The following is a 16,209-nucleotide window of genomic DNA, read 5'->3' on the forward strand; positions in this document are numbered from 1 at the left end:
TACAAATTTATGATATTTCGCCTGAAGACAATTTGTGTACAAATGAAAAGACCAGACAAAAATAGACAAATAAACAAAAGTAAGTAAAGTAGAACCCCGATAATTCAAAAAAACGCGTAATTCGAAATTTTCGCCAAAAAAATTTCCACAGAATAATTTAAAAAAAAATTAATTCGAAATTCGTTAATTCGTAACTTGAAATTTATTTTTGTCCGCGCGAAAAAATTTGATTTTTGCGAAAATAAATCATAATATTTCGTAAATCTGAATCTAAAAGTCAGCCGTGGCGGTAAAACGCCGAAAAATGTATTTTTACGTGGTTATACATCGTCCTAATTAGTATTATTATTTTGTAAATCTGAATCGATTTACACTGGAATGTTGTATTTTTTCAAATTTATTTCGAATATCCGAGTTTGAAGGGCCGAGAAAATACGTTTTACGCGGATATATGTCGTAGTTTTACGAGTTGACACCAAATATCTGTATTTAAAGGGTCGGCCGCGACGAAACTCGGCCGCGAAATTTCGATTTACGCGTAAATGTATCGTATATTTACGAATTTATTTCGAATATTTGAATTTAAATGGCCCGCTGCGACGGAAATCGGACGCAAAATTTCAATTTACGCGGAAATATATCGTATTTTTACTAACTTTACTTCGAATATCCGTATATATATATATAGTTAAAAAATACGGCGCGACGGAAATCGGCCGAAAAATTTCGATTCACGCCGAAATATGACATATTTTTACGAATTTACTTCAAGTATCTGAACTTAAAAGGCCGGCCGCGACGAAAAACTGCCGATAAAATTCGATTTACGCGGAAATATATCATATTTTTACGAATTTACATCAAATATCTTAATTTAAAGGGTCGGCCGCGACGGAAATCGGCCGCGCATTCTCGATTTACACGGAAATATATCGTATTTTTGCGAATTTATTTCGAATATCTGCATTTAAAGAGCCGGCCGCGACGGAATACGGCCGCGAATTCTCGTTTAACGCGGAAATATATCGTATTTTTACGAATTTAAATTTAGATATTTGAAATAAAGGGCCGGCCGCGACGGAAAAATTACCGCGAAATCTCGATTTACGAGGAAATATATCGTATTTTTACGAATATCTCAATTTAAAGAATAGGCTGCGGCCGAAATCGGCAGCGAAATCTCGATTAACGCGTAAATATATAGCATTTTTACGAATTTATTGCGAATATCTGAATTTAAAGGGCCCGCCGCTACGGTAATCGGCCGCGAATATAAAGAAATAATTGGTATTAATACGAATTTACAACTAAAATACCACCCGGATTTGAAGAGGCGGCCGAGAAAATCGATTTTCGGCGTATTTTTTTTTTCATAAAAATTCAAATTACGTGGGAATTCGTTAATTCGAAATTTGATTTTTGATGTCCCGTGGATTTCGAATTAACGAGGTTCTACTGTATTGACACTTTGTAAAAATGTTGATAATGATGATCTTTAAATTTTATTACGACCGTAATGGGTGTCCGACCCTTTTGACACTTTGTTGTAACTTTGCTAGCTTTTTCTTTACAGATTTCGCACCTACATAGTATAGGGGAAAAACCAAGGCGGGTGGTTTACGACATGATTGTGTTGCAAGAGCTATTTACGAAAATAATAATAAAAAAATACCTACTTATTTGGTTTGTCTTTGTCGGCATATCTTTTGTTACACACGCCGCAAGTAAAAGTAATAAAACACAACTTTGGGACTTCACAAATCGTAAATAACGAATTTCGTTTTATTTTTGGAATTCCCTGATATTTTAAGAATATTTTGAAATTCCCTGACATTTCCCTGATAATTCCCGGTTTTCCCGGTTTTCCAGGTCTGTGGCCACCCTGTATATAAGACAATTTTATGATCAATGAAAACCAATAAGTAATACAATTGAATTTAAAATAAAACATAATGAGTAACCTCTTATCCTGCATCTCAATCTGCCTCAAGGCTGCCTCCAGCCTGTGCTCCAGATCCCCCTCCTCCAGTCCGTGCTCCGGGATGTCCTCTCCCAGCAGCTGCTCCAGCGGGACAGGCTCGCGGCGCCCCCGGCCGGAGGGGGCCTTGCCCTGCCCGGAGGTGCGGGAAACGTAAGTTGGGGATGGTGATGGGGTGCTTTCGGAACCCTGAAAAGATAAATATGGACATTACCAACAACCCTTAAACACTGTAGATTTTTATGGTATTTCCTCTCTACTATTTAATCTGGCTTTACCATAGTGTGCACAGTAAATTGAAGATAAATGTACACAATAAAGAAGCATTGCATTACCGTATTTTTAAACTTTAACTAAATGACTTAACCTGCACACTGCTCAACAAATCAATGCTTGATTTTGACATTTTTCGTTCATCATTTCAAATTTAGAAAGCCGAATTACATAAATATAAAAAAGTAGGTATCAACTATACTAGTAGCAACAAAGCTTGCCTTTTTACCCCTTTGGGCCGAACCCCTGCATTTGCAGTGTTGAAGAATCGTGCCCACGCATAGTGCGAAGCACTACAATTGCTATGTCAACCTTATACATTCATTTTGTCTTGGGAGGTTAGTTGAAGACAAAATGAAAATGTCACCTTTTCAAGTATGGTATGGTATACGTCAGAGGTTCCCAAAGTGGTCTATATGGACCCCCAGGGGTCGATATCAACTTGCTGGGGGTCTATGTCAGCGAGAAAAAAATTTGGGGGTCCACGAGATTCAACTGGGGGTACATACGAGCGGACCCCCATTTACCTCAACTCAATATTTAGGAGTTCCGTAAATTACACAATACACCTAAGACAAATAACACAGTTTACGTAATACTAATAATAGGCTGAGAAATTACTTATTTGATATTTGTATGTTTATATATCTTAAAGTTATTTATTGAGGTATATAAATAGAGTCTATGTTCCTTTTCTCATCAGAATTAATATATTGGACCAAAACATTGCACATTGGAAGCCGCTTTTTTCCTAGTTCCCAACTTGCTTTTGAAAAACGTCCATGGTAATAATGACGTTCAACATTTAGATGTACTTCACACAGACTTCAAAACTAAGGACATTTTGACTGTGGAAATGGAATGTTGAATCGGATATCATATGACAAGAAGAACTGATCGGAATAAGCGCTAACAAAGAACTTACGGGGCAGTTCTGTAGGACCAGCTACAGAAAGAAATTCCCGTTGTCTAGGGAAAAAAAAAATATTTGGCAAGTGGTCTACGGGGCAAAAAAGTTTGGTAACCTCTGGTCTACGTGTTGGCTTTAATAAAAATATTAATGGGTTAAAGACTGCTTCATTGATGCTAAATATGTCGATATCCACATTGATTCTATTCAAGATTGCCTTCCCAACAGGCATGAGCATTGTAAGTTAGTCCTGAAGGCCGGGAGATAAACCAGTCTATGCTGTGGGTGACGGAGATAACAATCATGAACATATAAATTAATGCTCTCCACGATGTTATCATTTCATTTATGGCACCGTGGGCTTGTCTTTCCAGATGACACACGTGTGCGTCAGTCATGAGTAAAAAGTTAAATATTCTGATTCAAAACACATAATAATTGATAAATATTCAATTTTGTTTTTAATGATTTGCTGCTTCCTTTTCGAGTCGCATCTTTTTGAGTTTCTTTGCCAGCTCCAAAAGCTGGGGCACAAGTCATTCACGTTAATTATTATATTTTTTTATCACGCTTGAAGAATGTTTTGATTTTCGATTTTTGAAATCGATTTAAATAACCAAACATATATCTATTGTTAAACATAAGCATTCGATACTAATTTTGTATTTTAAGATTTTTTTTTTTTTTTCAACCATTTTCTCATGTCTCTTTTTATACGCCTACTCGAGATAAATACTAATATGTTATTACTTAACCTTTTAAATGCCAGTAGGTAGAAGTGTAGCTGTGCACAACAAGCCAAGAATGCGAGTTAACTCGCTCTTGGCACAGAAGCGGTTAACCACTCAGAACATTAGAACGTCAAAAGACGTAAATATGATAATAGAGGTCAAGACATTAGAACGTCTTTTCACGTAAACGCGCGAGATTTTACAAAAATCGATTTATTTCCATCACTAGTATACGGATTGCCATGATTTAAAAAACAGAGTATCGATAATGAATAACGCTACGCGTCTGTATTCAAGAATATCTATGGAACGTAGAGGTGCATTATCTAAGCCGATTGAATCTGTCATCTTGTTCGTTCATAATTTATTGCGTTTCTAAATAATTTATTAAAAATATTTTAGTTTGGACGGTTAATTTTTTGAGGTGACTAATAGTTTTATAATTATATTTCTAAATTATATTTCTTCAATATATAAAGTGTTATTTCTTTATGATACTCAGAAAAAAGTACATTTTTCACGGCTTTGAAATAATGGTAAGCGATTTTTACATATTTTTGACGTTTTCATAAAATGTATATTTAGAAACGCAAATATTTACGTATAACAACACAATGCGATAGTGGATTTCATAATCTTTCCAAAACATTTTTTAGAATGAGGCTACGTTTCCCAAAACGTGAGTTATGAAGCTTTTAGCAAAACTCGTAAATAACACAAAAATTATCACGTTTTGACAGTTCGCAAAGGAACACATAGTAAATAAAAGTCTTTGTCTGAGAGGTTGAGATAAATATCAATCTGTTATTAATCATTTACTGCTTTTTTTCGAGTAGCATCCTTTTGTGTTCCTTTGCCGGCTCTTAAAGCTGCAGGACACGTCATTCACTCTAAGTATAATATTTTATAATCACTCTTGAAGAATGTTTTGTTTTTCGATTTTTGCAAGCGATTTAAATAACCAAACATACTTATATTGTTAAACATAAACATTTGATACCAATTTTTGTATTTTAAGATATTATTTTTTTCTTTTCACTTATTCTTATAAGTACAAATTTCTATATTTAACTAAAGCTTCTAACAGGAATTCAATCTTAACACTTTTTTCCTTCTATAAAATAATATGTTCTATAATCAAACAATATAAATTGTATTATGATATGAACTAAATTTGTCAATTTGACTGGCCTAAAACCGGATTCATTCCTAGTTGGCTAGTCAAAGTTTTCGCATATGTTTTATTGTATAATTTTATGTGAAATATATTATTATTAACCCCTCCGACTTTTCGCGAACTTGAAGCTAAGATGTCTTTACCGAAATGTCAATTTCACGAAAACGTTGTGTTATTACCGCCTCACAATCAAAGCTCTATAAATGAAACATTACTGAACGGAGCCGAATAGTAAAAACTGTTTTAGAAAGGTTACAAAATAGGCTTTCAAATTGTTGTATCATAAATAAATATTAACATTTGTAAATATTTAAATTTAGAATGGAAACATGAAAAAATTGTAAAAATGACTCACCTGTAATGTTTTATGTAAAAACGATACTAAAATCACGGATAATGTAAAAAAAAAACACTTATTTCATCGTACAAATGTACAATAAACAATTCTGTCACTTCACTTTTTGACCATTTCATACAAAATATATTTTTAAAAAAATAATTAAACTTGCGAGGCGGGTCGGCACGTCAAACGGCTTTCTTGGCGTCGTTTTACGATTTGGCGGGTAAAATTTGCTTATACTGAGTAGGTCTTTTTACGGGTTTTTATGGATAACTTTGAATAGAGATGTGAAGCTTCATTCAATACGAATATTCTACTTTTTGTTTTAGGGATGTCACTAGAAGAATAACGGAGTTATGACGATTTTTGTGGAAACACACGCGTTGACGTGTAAACACGCTTATTGTACTTGACTGCTATCGTTATTTTATCGTGTATATCTGCTTACGTTGCTGACCGGTTAATTAAACTACAAACCTCTCCTTCTTCCCTTTGGGGCAGTGCCGAACTGATCTCCATAGAATCGTGTGAATCGTTGGAGCCGCTATCATTATTCTCTCTGTTGTTATTATTGCTGCTGCCGATAGCCACAAATTGTTGTTGGGCACGTTTCTTCTCCAGAGAAGACGCGTGGCCACCGCTATTTTTGCTGGTTTCCTTGGTCAGGGCTATAGCCTGCTCCAGCGAGGCCTTGGTGTACTCTAGCTCCTTGCGCAGGCTTGATATCTCATCGGAGGTGCGCTCTTCCAAGTCGGAGATTTGTTTCTTGTAGCACTGAGTCAATGTTGTCATCTGAAAGAGAGGCAAAATTAAATATATGTAAATAAATACAAAGGAATCGGGATGATGGAAGACATACTGATTGGAACTGTGAGGAGGCAGAAAGACATAACAAGCATATCCTGAGATTTCTGCATGCGAAAGGAAGAATCATAAAATAGAGTTATCCACATCCTCAAATGAAATATATATTTTTTAAATAAAATATAATGTGTTTGAGTATTTAAATAATGCGGCAATGACAAATGGTTGAGCGTACTAACTTTAAACAAGTTTATTGTGTCGTTTATTTTGACACACCTTTTGGTCCTCTAACACACACATTTTTTATTTACTTTATATATAAATTAATTTGAAAATAAAATATAACCTAAATATACTTCTTCAGTTATTATCACACTAACTTTAAAGAACCCTTGAAATTTATATATGAACATTAAAAAATATACATTGTATAAATGTATTCATAATATTAAGTAAGCATACGCACAAATTAAGAATACTCATTATTTACATTAACTAAAAAGTGTTTAACTAATTTGGCTTTGAATGTGTCAAAATTTAAATGGAAAATATCAGCGACATATATTTGTTCATCGCCCAGTCTATGTATTCTCTCCATAACAGAATTAATTGAACGCAAAGTTATTGTTGTGAAATAATATTTCCAGCTTAATTAGAGTCAGGGCAGTCAAATCTTGAATTAACAATTTTATACAATAAAAGGAGATCAAATATGTTTTGCCTTTCAGATAATTTCGATAACCAGATAATGCCCCACAATAATAAGATTGTGCGTTATTCTGCTTACCTGCAGTTTAATGTTCTTCTGTTCCTGTTGTTCGCGCTGGGTTTGATTGGCCGCCGCCTCGCGCTCGTTCTGCACGGCTGTCTGCAGGTCGGCCCAGCGGGTCGCCAGGCGGGAGCGCTCGGTCGATACCGCTTCTAATTCTTCCCTGAGAATCAAAATTGAAAATCTCTTCATCTCTTGTGGGTATTTTAGAACACAAGCATTGGCAACTCTGGTCCACATTCACATTTGAACCGGTGAAATCATTTTATGCAGGTGCTAACATTATGTTAGTACTGGTAGTGTTCTTTGATGTTAAAAGCGGGTAATCTTACAAATAAAAAACATATATACCAATATTGCAATCCCTCGTTCGCGCTGACACTCTCGTACTAACCGGAGCCAGTGGGACTATGGCATCTCCCAATCGGGGTATGTTGTGAGGCTGATGGAAGTGGGGAGGAGGTTGAAGATGAGGAAGTACTTACTTGGTAGAATTTAGTTCAGGTCGTAGGGCTTCTAGTTCTGCCTTCAGAGCTGCCATTTCTTCTTTCAGGTTCTCCTCCAAACTGAGATCCTTGGTTTGATTCTGTCTCAAGACTGATTGGGCTCTCACCTGAAATTTATTAAATAAAAGTTTCCAACCAAAAAACTATATTTTTTCTTGTTTCCAACCCAATATTATTTTGCGTGGACGACATCATCAGAATTGTCCTGGTTTGAAATCACTACCCAATATAAAATTTTGTGATCAGAATCATTTTAAAGATTTTCTTGCTCGTGTTAACTAGTCCCAGCGAGAGTTTGGATGGACGTCATTGAAGTTTGTCCTGTTCCTCCTCAAATGTCTTGTTTAAAAATGAAAAAGACATTAGATACTAGAACGATAATGTCGCATACAATCTATCGCTGGGACTAGTATATTGAATCGTTGGACTACTGTGGGATAAGAGGGGACTTCGGGCGGATGTTTCAAACTGATTTGAACAGTGTGCACAAATACATGCAAACATGAGTTGTTTAAAACGATTTACATATAGGTGCGTACAAATTTTTTAAATACATACCTTATATCCGGCAAATTCTGTTTTCAAGTCCTCCAATTCGATACTTTTAACTCGCAGTTTCTCTTCCATTTCGCTGCATCTATTTTCGGCCCTCTTTAATTTAGCGGTAAACTCCAGCCTGTCGTGTCCCATAGATAAAGCAGATTTCTCCTTTTCCCCCAGAGCCGACGCCAACTGAATATTGAGATCTTCGCTGTGCAGGTTTGCCTCCTCCAACTTCATTTCTAGTTCGGATATAAACTCAATCTTAGAATTGATGGCGGTTTCTTTATCTTTGAGGTTGTCAGCGGCCATGTTGTACAGGTCTTTAGTCTCTCTTGTTATTCTTTCCTCGGTGGCTAGCTGCTCCTCAAGCATTTTTATCTGTGTTCGAAGAGAGGTCATGGTGGCTTCTTGGGTGTCTATGGTAGATTCCATCTGGAAACAATTATTACAATATTATTTATCAACTAGCTATATCCCGCGACGCGTTGCTGTGGTTCAGTCTGTCTGTGCAGAAAGAGAAACAATAGCGGGTGTTGCTTTACGTCCAACAGATGGTGCTGTTTTTTAAAAAAAAGCATGTGATATCTATATAATATAGGTATATAAAAACACACACGTATTCTAATGCAACTTTGTGTCAAAATTTCAAAACAATCAGTGAAGAACTTTAGGAGATTTAAGATTTTGAACAAACAAACGTTAACAATTTTTATTTATATGGATAGATTACAATCTGGCTTAGTCCCTGTTCATGATGGAAATGACAATGAAAATTGAAAATATATAATTTCATTGTCCTAGATATTCTAGACAGATAAATCTGTGCAAATTTCACAATACCGGATCTCAGTTCCTATCAGCTTTACATAATTTTCTAAAATTGGGGACGCCATAGTCCTTCCGGCTCCAGGCAGTTGTAACTTTTCTGCAGTAAACCAATAAGACAAAAATAATAGTAGCCAGATAAAACAGAACACGATAAAATAATAGGTTAGGTTAGGTTAAGTTACTTTAGGTGTGTTATTAGTTTTAGTTTTTTTTCAATTTTCTTTTATTTAATTTAATTTTTTTTTTTTTTTTTAAAAAGAAAGACAAACATTCCCGGGTTACGAATAACCTGACAATATTTGAAAATCTCCTACTACCACCACAGTAAGCTGAAAATGTTGCTTGTGTTGTGATGGAGGACTTAGCCAGCCGAGGAATTGAACACACTACGCCCGAGTGAGACCCAAGCGCGATGTCAACTCGGCCACCGACCGGTCGTTATGTTCGGTTTTATCACTGTTCTATTCAGTCATGGATCCAAAAATAATACATGCGTAATTACTGCGTACACAGTGAAGTTCCCACTTAGAAAATTTCACGCTTAAGAAGTTTGTGTCTCACGGAGGTCGGAAAATCATTCCATAGCCGAGCTGTTGAACTCAAGAAAGAGTGGTAGAAATGACCCGTTCTGATGTGACTTTGTGTACAAAAAATGTTGGGCATATGTTGCGCCTTTCCCGACTACGCACCGGTGCCGAAGGGATCAATGACGTTAGTTCCTCCATTTTCATCTTCCAGCATCTTCCATTGAATTACCAGTATAACAATATGTGTATACCTGAATGATCTTCTTTTTATTATCCTCCATTTTGGTGGTGAGCTCCTTCATGGACCTCTCATAGTCGTCCATCTCCAAACTTAGCACACTCTTCTTCTTCACGTCCCGCCGTGCCCTCTCCAGCGCCTCCCGGCTCGTCTGGTGACTTGTAACCTCCACGGACAGCTGGGTCTCTTTTGCGGCCAGATCGGCTGGAATAAATAAATGCTAAAATTGATTACTTCAGTTAGACCGCATCAACGGAAGGTGCGAAGAAGCATGTCTCTTGCCAAGCGCAGAAAGAGTCTTACCAGAGTGGAAGATACTCTCAGTAAGACAAGTGCAAGACCAGATCTGAATAGCCAGGTACTTCCCCACCTTCCCCTTCCCCATCTCATTACCCTCAGCCTCACAACATGCCCCAACTGGGGATGCCATAGTTGCACTGGCTCTAGATGGTTGAGAGCAATTGTGACTCATTCTATAATAAATTAATAATAATTCAAATTTAATAATTCAAATTTAATAATTCAAATTTAATAATTCAAATTTATTACAATAAATTAATAATAATTCAAATTTATTACAATAAATTAATAATAATTCAAATTTATTACAATAAAGTAATAATAATTCAAGTTTATTGCAATAAATTTAATATTTTTGTGTCCATTTGAAGTCTTTAACTTGAAAGTGGTGAAGTCACAGATGTTTTTAGTTAGTTATTTAAGGTCGAAACTAGAATTTCGCTTGAAAATTATGCGAATAAAATAATTTTCAAAAAAAAAAACGAGTAAAAAGAACGACTGTTTGAGCTCGTTGCCAAAACGGATTTCAAATTTATTGCAATAAATTAATACTAATTCAAATTTATTACAATAAATTAATAAATAATTCAAATTTATTACAATAAATTAATAATAATTCAAATTTATTACAATAAATAATTCAAATTTATTACAATAAATAATTCAAATTTATTACAATAAATTAATAATAATTCAAATTTATTACAATAAATTAATAAATAATTCAAATTTATTACAATAAATTAATAAATAATTCAAATTTATTACATAAATTAATAAATAATTCAAATTTATTACATAAATTAATAAATATTTCAAATTTATTACAAATTTGAAATGTTTGAAAAAAATTGTTCTAGTCAATTTATTACTTGGAAATTATTTTTGAGGAATATTATTCCTGGAAAATTCCCAGGAGTATTCCCGAAATGGGGAATATTGCGAGTATTTTCATATAAATGGTGAAATCCCCTGACTAAACGAAACGGAATTTCATGTTATTTACAAATGTGTCATATTAGAGTGGGACGACGTGCTTAGTGCTGTTTAGGTCAACTGCGGAACCTATAAAGCAATTGAGTTTACCTTTAAGTTGCAAGATATCCGCATCCTTTCCTTTAAAAGATTCCAAATCTTTATTTAACTTGGCTATTTGCGACTGCAGCTCCTTCACAACCATATCCAAAACCGTCTTCTCCTTCTTAGCGCCATCCAAATCGTTCACCAACTTATTAGCCCTCTCATTACAAGCGGTCAAATCATCATTTAGTTTCTCTATGGTCGACTTAAGATTCTGACAAACTTTATCATTGTTTTTGATATCCGCATCTTTCTGTTCGAGTTTATCTATGACTTTATCGTATTCTGCTTGGATGCTTTGAATGTTTTTGTTGGTACTTCCGGACTGCTCCATTTTTGCTGTCAAATCTTTTTTCTCTTGTTCCAATTTGGACTTTTCTTCCTCGGATGTTTTGAGCTGTATGGTCAGTTCTCCTATCCTCTTTTTGAGTTTGAGCGCCAGCAATCTTAATTTCGCATATCTGAAATCAAAAATTTAACAAATATACTTCACTAAATATCGTAATTTTACACAACTATGATTCCACTCCACAACAAATGTGCACAAAATCACCGATATTTGAAACTTGAGATCACACTCTAAATGAAAGAACTTAAGACGAAGCTTAATGCTAAATCACTATTTTGATTAATCTTTAAAACAAATTGGTGTACATTATGAACACAAAAAAAACATGCTTTAGATAAATTGAAGGTTTTCCTATCGTTTGGCTTGAGTAGAATACAAATAAAAAAATAAATTACTGAATAAAAAACTAAATGTAAACTACTAAAAAAAAAATTCTTCCAATAGAAATGTATGAACGCGTAAATAATACTACTTTAAAAAAATACAGTATTATAGCTAAGATTATCTGTGACAGTTTCACTTGACTAACTTTTTTGCTTACTTATAAAATTATTTACAAAATAAGTAAAAACCAGTTTTGTGCTTGAAATTGAACGTTTCTAGACTACGTTTGTCAAGCGATTTTAATGCCTATTACCTACAATATAAGGTATACCAAGAATATGGACAGTTTTTGGATTGTAGTTTCCTCTTAAGGTATGTACCCATGCTCGTTCATGCTCAATGATTTTACACTCATTCGAACATGTGTCAACATGTTTACCTCTCGCTCCATGTTTTTTAGTTCGACATCGAGCAAACGGCTCGATGTGAATAAGCTTCGAGGGCCGTAATTCTTACTCGATGTTCGACATAACTTTACAATTTGACTGAGCATCTTGGTGATATATCTATGGCGTCTTTTGTCGAGCTGCTCAAGCATGTAGAGGCAACGACGAGCATGGTTTTTTTTTTTCAATTCACCGGTGCACATGCGCGAAACTCGGCGGACACGAGCTGAACACCCGTTCACGGTTGACGTTGGCTTCATGAGAACGGGCCGTTTTTACGACTCGTTTTTGTGTAAGTCGGCTCGTATGTGGAACGAGCTACCGGCATCTGTTTTTCCTCCCTCCTATAATCCGAGCCTCTTCAAGGCCCGCATTAACAAATCCCTTCCTACAGCCCCTACCTTATTCCGCCTCACAACGCCGCCCAACAGGGTGGTGACATAGTTTCCCTGTCTGTACACTGCACAGGCAGGGATGCTCTTGTGAGGTGTCACATAAAAAAAAATTAAAAAATGGTTTCAAGTCAACATGTTCGATCGAGCTAAACCGTCGAGCATTAATATAAGTGTGTACATAGCTATAGATTTTGATGATATTGTTATGGTTTGAGAACAACTTTTGTCTGCCATACTTGTTCACTTTTCAAAGGTCAGTGTGGATGACGTCTTGCACATTATTTCATCAGCTGCTAACTTAAATATTCTCTGAATTATGATTCTTTATTGATTTAAAAGGGAATAATTTTTTATAGACTACGGTTGGAGTAACCACACTCCAAAGTTGTGTACTTCATAACACAACTATAAACCAAAGTAAAATTTTAGATTTTATAGATTTCAACTATTATATGGAATAACAAAAGTAGAGAAAGCCGCCGTTTGTAAAGCCGTTTCATACGGCTACACTTTGTATTTAGTTTTTTTTTCCATAAGTATTGATAGATTTTAAAGTATCAGAAAATTTGACAATACTAAACATATTTTGGGCCGTGTGAAACATTATAAATGCACAATGACGTGATCACACGAGCAGGTGGAACTTTACAAGTGTGTTGGAATAACTGTCAAAGTACATTACTGGGTCATAACTTTGCTCATTTATAGATGTTTTGTTAAACTAATTATTTTATAGCCTTGTTAGACGATTGCAAAGATTTAAGTGGGTCGATATGCTCCTTTCTAGAACTATTACTTAGGCTTTACATGGAATTTTATGTTTATAGAGGCCATAAATCAAACAGCGCATAGCCCCACTCCGTAAGCCGCCGGATTTGATGACGGAATGAAGAAATCGAAGAAATGGCGAAGCGATTGTTGAAATTTTGGTACCGAACGAAGTATTTATTCGATTATTTATAGCAACAGATATCAATGACGATAAAAATATACGGCAATTCCACGGATTTGTGTATTATCTACATATTTTAATGGAAAAATATTGTCAAAAATCATTATTAATGCTATAAACTATAGATCGAAGTTGTAAATGTGGGTTTTATTGTGTACATATCAGTGTTTTATTTATTATGGTCAAATGTCTACATTAATTACAAAAAGAACTCAGCGGAGTGAAAAACAATAGTCCATTATATGGTAATAAAAAATATCAAGTCTGGGAATAGCATACGAAAGTTAGACGTGTTTGATAGCTGTTTTCCATCAAATCACACTTATTTTATTTATTTTTTATTAAAACCCCAAACTAGACAAATGCCCGTATTATGGTGGTAACATAAATAAGAAAATATAAAAACAATAATACAATGTTGTACATATATCGTAATGGTAATACAAAAACAAAAATAATAAATATATATACGATAAGTGAACAGTTCAGTCAGACAATAATTTCATTCAGGAAGCTTTCAGATTTCGTTCTGCCACTTTCTATCAGCCATACAGTCATTTGCTTATGAAGAGGGTCTGTTTTAACTTCACTGCATTGCTGCTTGAACCCATTACACCCCTTAGGAGCCAGGAATACATGGAAACGTTGTGCAAACGATGTATTCATTTTTGGTACTATCATCCTTCGTTCTGATCTTAGTATTGTTGTGTTACTGTGATCTACAGGACTATAAAGCTTGGGATTGTTCGTGTAGTACATTATGAGTGCATGTCTTACGTCTAATAATTTTGTTTCCTTAAATAAGGGTGTCGATGGATACATGCACATTTACTTTCTTTTGTATCTATAAATAAATAAAATATGTAAGGTTTTTTATCCATCACTCTTATTACAGCTTCTTGTGCCTTAATTTTTCAAACGAAGCAATCGCATTGTGACTTGACATTTTAAATAAATGAAATGAAAATACTTGGTTTTAAAGTGACTTAAAACCAAGGATCTAGTATGCCATACCTGATAATTGAATGGCACTAAGCATAGTACACAATTTTAATGGTTTTCTTATCAAAAATGTTGCATATATCTTTCAAGAAAAAAATTAGTTTTCATATTCGTTTGGCCGTATTTTCAATGTGAGCTCTCCAGGTTAAAGAGTCATTTATTAAAATACCCAGATATTTGACTAATTCCACCTTTTCAAGGTCTTGGCATGCGCATGGGTGAGGTATTTGTGTTCCTGGGGTAAACATGTCATTTAAATGGACTTATATTTATGTTACTATTAGGTTAGGATCTTTGGTTCATAGAAAAAAAACATTGAATTTGTTTTTTTGGCATTCAATGTCAAAAGGTTGCTTTCTAGCCATTTTGATACTTTTACTAGACCTGTTTCAGATTTTGATTTTATCTCCTCCCATGTCTCTCCTTTGAAAAGTAAAACTTTATCATCGGCAAATGATATAATTTTCCCATTTATCAAATCTATTTTGCATAGTTCGTTTATACACACAAGAAAAAGTATTGGTCCAAGGGTACTGCCCTGGGGTACTCCAAATAAACTTTTTTCAACGTTACTTAATTTACTAACGTTCTTTACCAATTGAGTTCTTTCCGAGAGGCAGTCATCAAACCATGCGAGTGGGATACCTCTCAGATATTGCTTAACATATTCCCTTAACTGATAGTCTGCGATCTCAACCTACATAATTATAAAACGTAGTATCATTGGGCAAAATCATATTTATGAAAGATAAATACGCATTATTCTAGCCACAGAATACGTTGATTATTTTAACATCTCCGCTGTTATCAAAAGTGTTGGCCATTGTTCCATATTCTGTTATGCATATGTATTAAGGATTCAGCATTGTAATTATGTATGTACATATTAAAACTAATCTCCAGCCTAAAGGAGTGGAAACTGGCATTGTTTCCAAGAAAGGATAGTAAAGATAAGATGCAACATTTAACGTGGGTATTCTTACCTGTCTTCAAACGATTCATCCAAATCCTTCAATCTAGAGGTCTCCTCTACGCGTGATACAGTTGATATCGACATGCTCTCACTTGGTGCATCTGAAAATGCATAAGTCAACATTTAATTAAACAACAATCATAAAAATTCTTGGTTGAACACAATGACGCCACAAAGAATGATAAAATAATATTATTTTACCACACGGAAAAGCAGAGATGATAACAATTTAACCCTCAAAGCCTCAGAAGGACAATACTAGCCACAAACATCACATTCCATTAAAGCCTCTGAAGGACAGATCTGACCGGGCCGTCCATACATTAACCTTTCCCTTACTGTGCTAAAAAAATACACGCGTTACGGTGCTGTGTAGTCAATACACATCTCAAAATAAGCGATTTCATATCGGAAAAATATGAATATTCATAGCTAATCGATTATGTTTGTTATATTTTATATCAAAAGTGATCAAAACCATCGGCAGATGCTAAAGAAACGTGCGAAGGGTCCACATCTAACGACGGTTCGCGGCCAACTGGCTAGCGGCGCGGCTGGCGGCTGGCACAAACACAGCTGTGCGGTCGTAGGTATCGATGGTCTAAATCAAAAACTACAACTGCAGAAGTGTGGATGTCTCATGTTCCCGCATAGCGAATTAAAGTGGGACATCAATAGCGTGTCATTTCCTCGCACACTCTTCGGGTATTTAGTATCACACGGTTGATTGTATTGGTGTATTTGTTCCCGATTTTTAACAAAAA

General features: G+C 35.0%; 1 protein-coding gene across 1 annotated transcript in view; it reads right to left on the reverse strand.

The window, feature by feature from the left end:
* The window catches only part of GCC185 (GRIP and coiled-coil domain containing 185 kDa), a 40,836-nt gene that overhangs the window by 12,339 nt on the left and 12,288 nt on the right, over nt 1-16,209 (reverse strand). Inside the window, exons 5-12 of the mRNA XM_089647455.1 lie at nt 15,456-15,546; nt 11,011-11,465; nt 9,638-9,828; nt 8,047-8,463; nt 7,468-7,595; nt 7,001-7,145; nt 5,887-6,201; nt 1,962-2,167 (exon numbers count right to left, since the gene is read on the reverse strand). Of these exons, the coding sequence (XP_089503581.1) occupies nt 1,962-2,167; nt 5,887-6,201; nt 7,001-7,145; nt 7,468-7,595; nt 8,047-8,463; nt 9,638-9,828; nt 11,011-11,465; nt 15,456-15,546 (1,948 nt within the window). The remainder of the gene's footprint in view (nt 1-1,961; nt 2,168-5,886; nt 6,202-7,000; nt 7,146-7,467; nt 7,596-8,046; nt 8,464-9,637; nt 9,829-11,010; nt 11,466-15,455; nt 15,547-16,209) is intronic.

This window comes from Hesperophylax consimilis, chromosome 26, assembly GCF_061612785.1.
Source record: "Hesperophylax consimilis isolate HC1 chromosome 26, BYU_Hcon_1.0, whole genome shotgun sequence".
In the NCBI taxonomy this organism is placed as follows: Eukaryota; Metazoa; Arthropoda; class Insecta; order Trichoptera; family Limnephilidae; genus Hesperophylax; species Hesperophylax consimilis.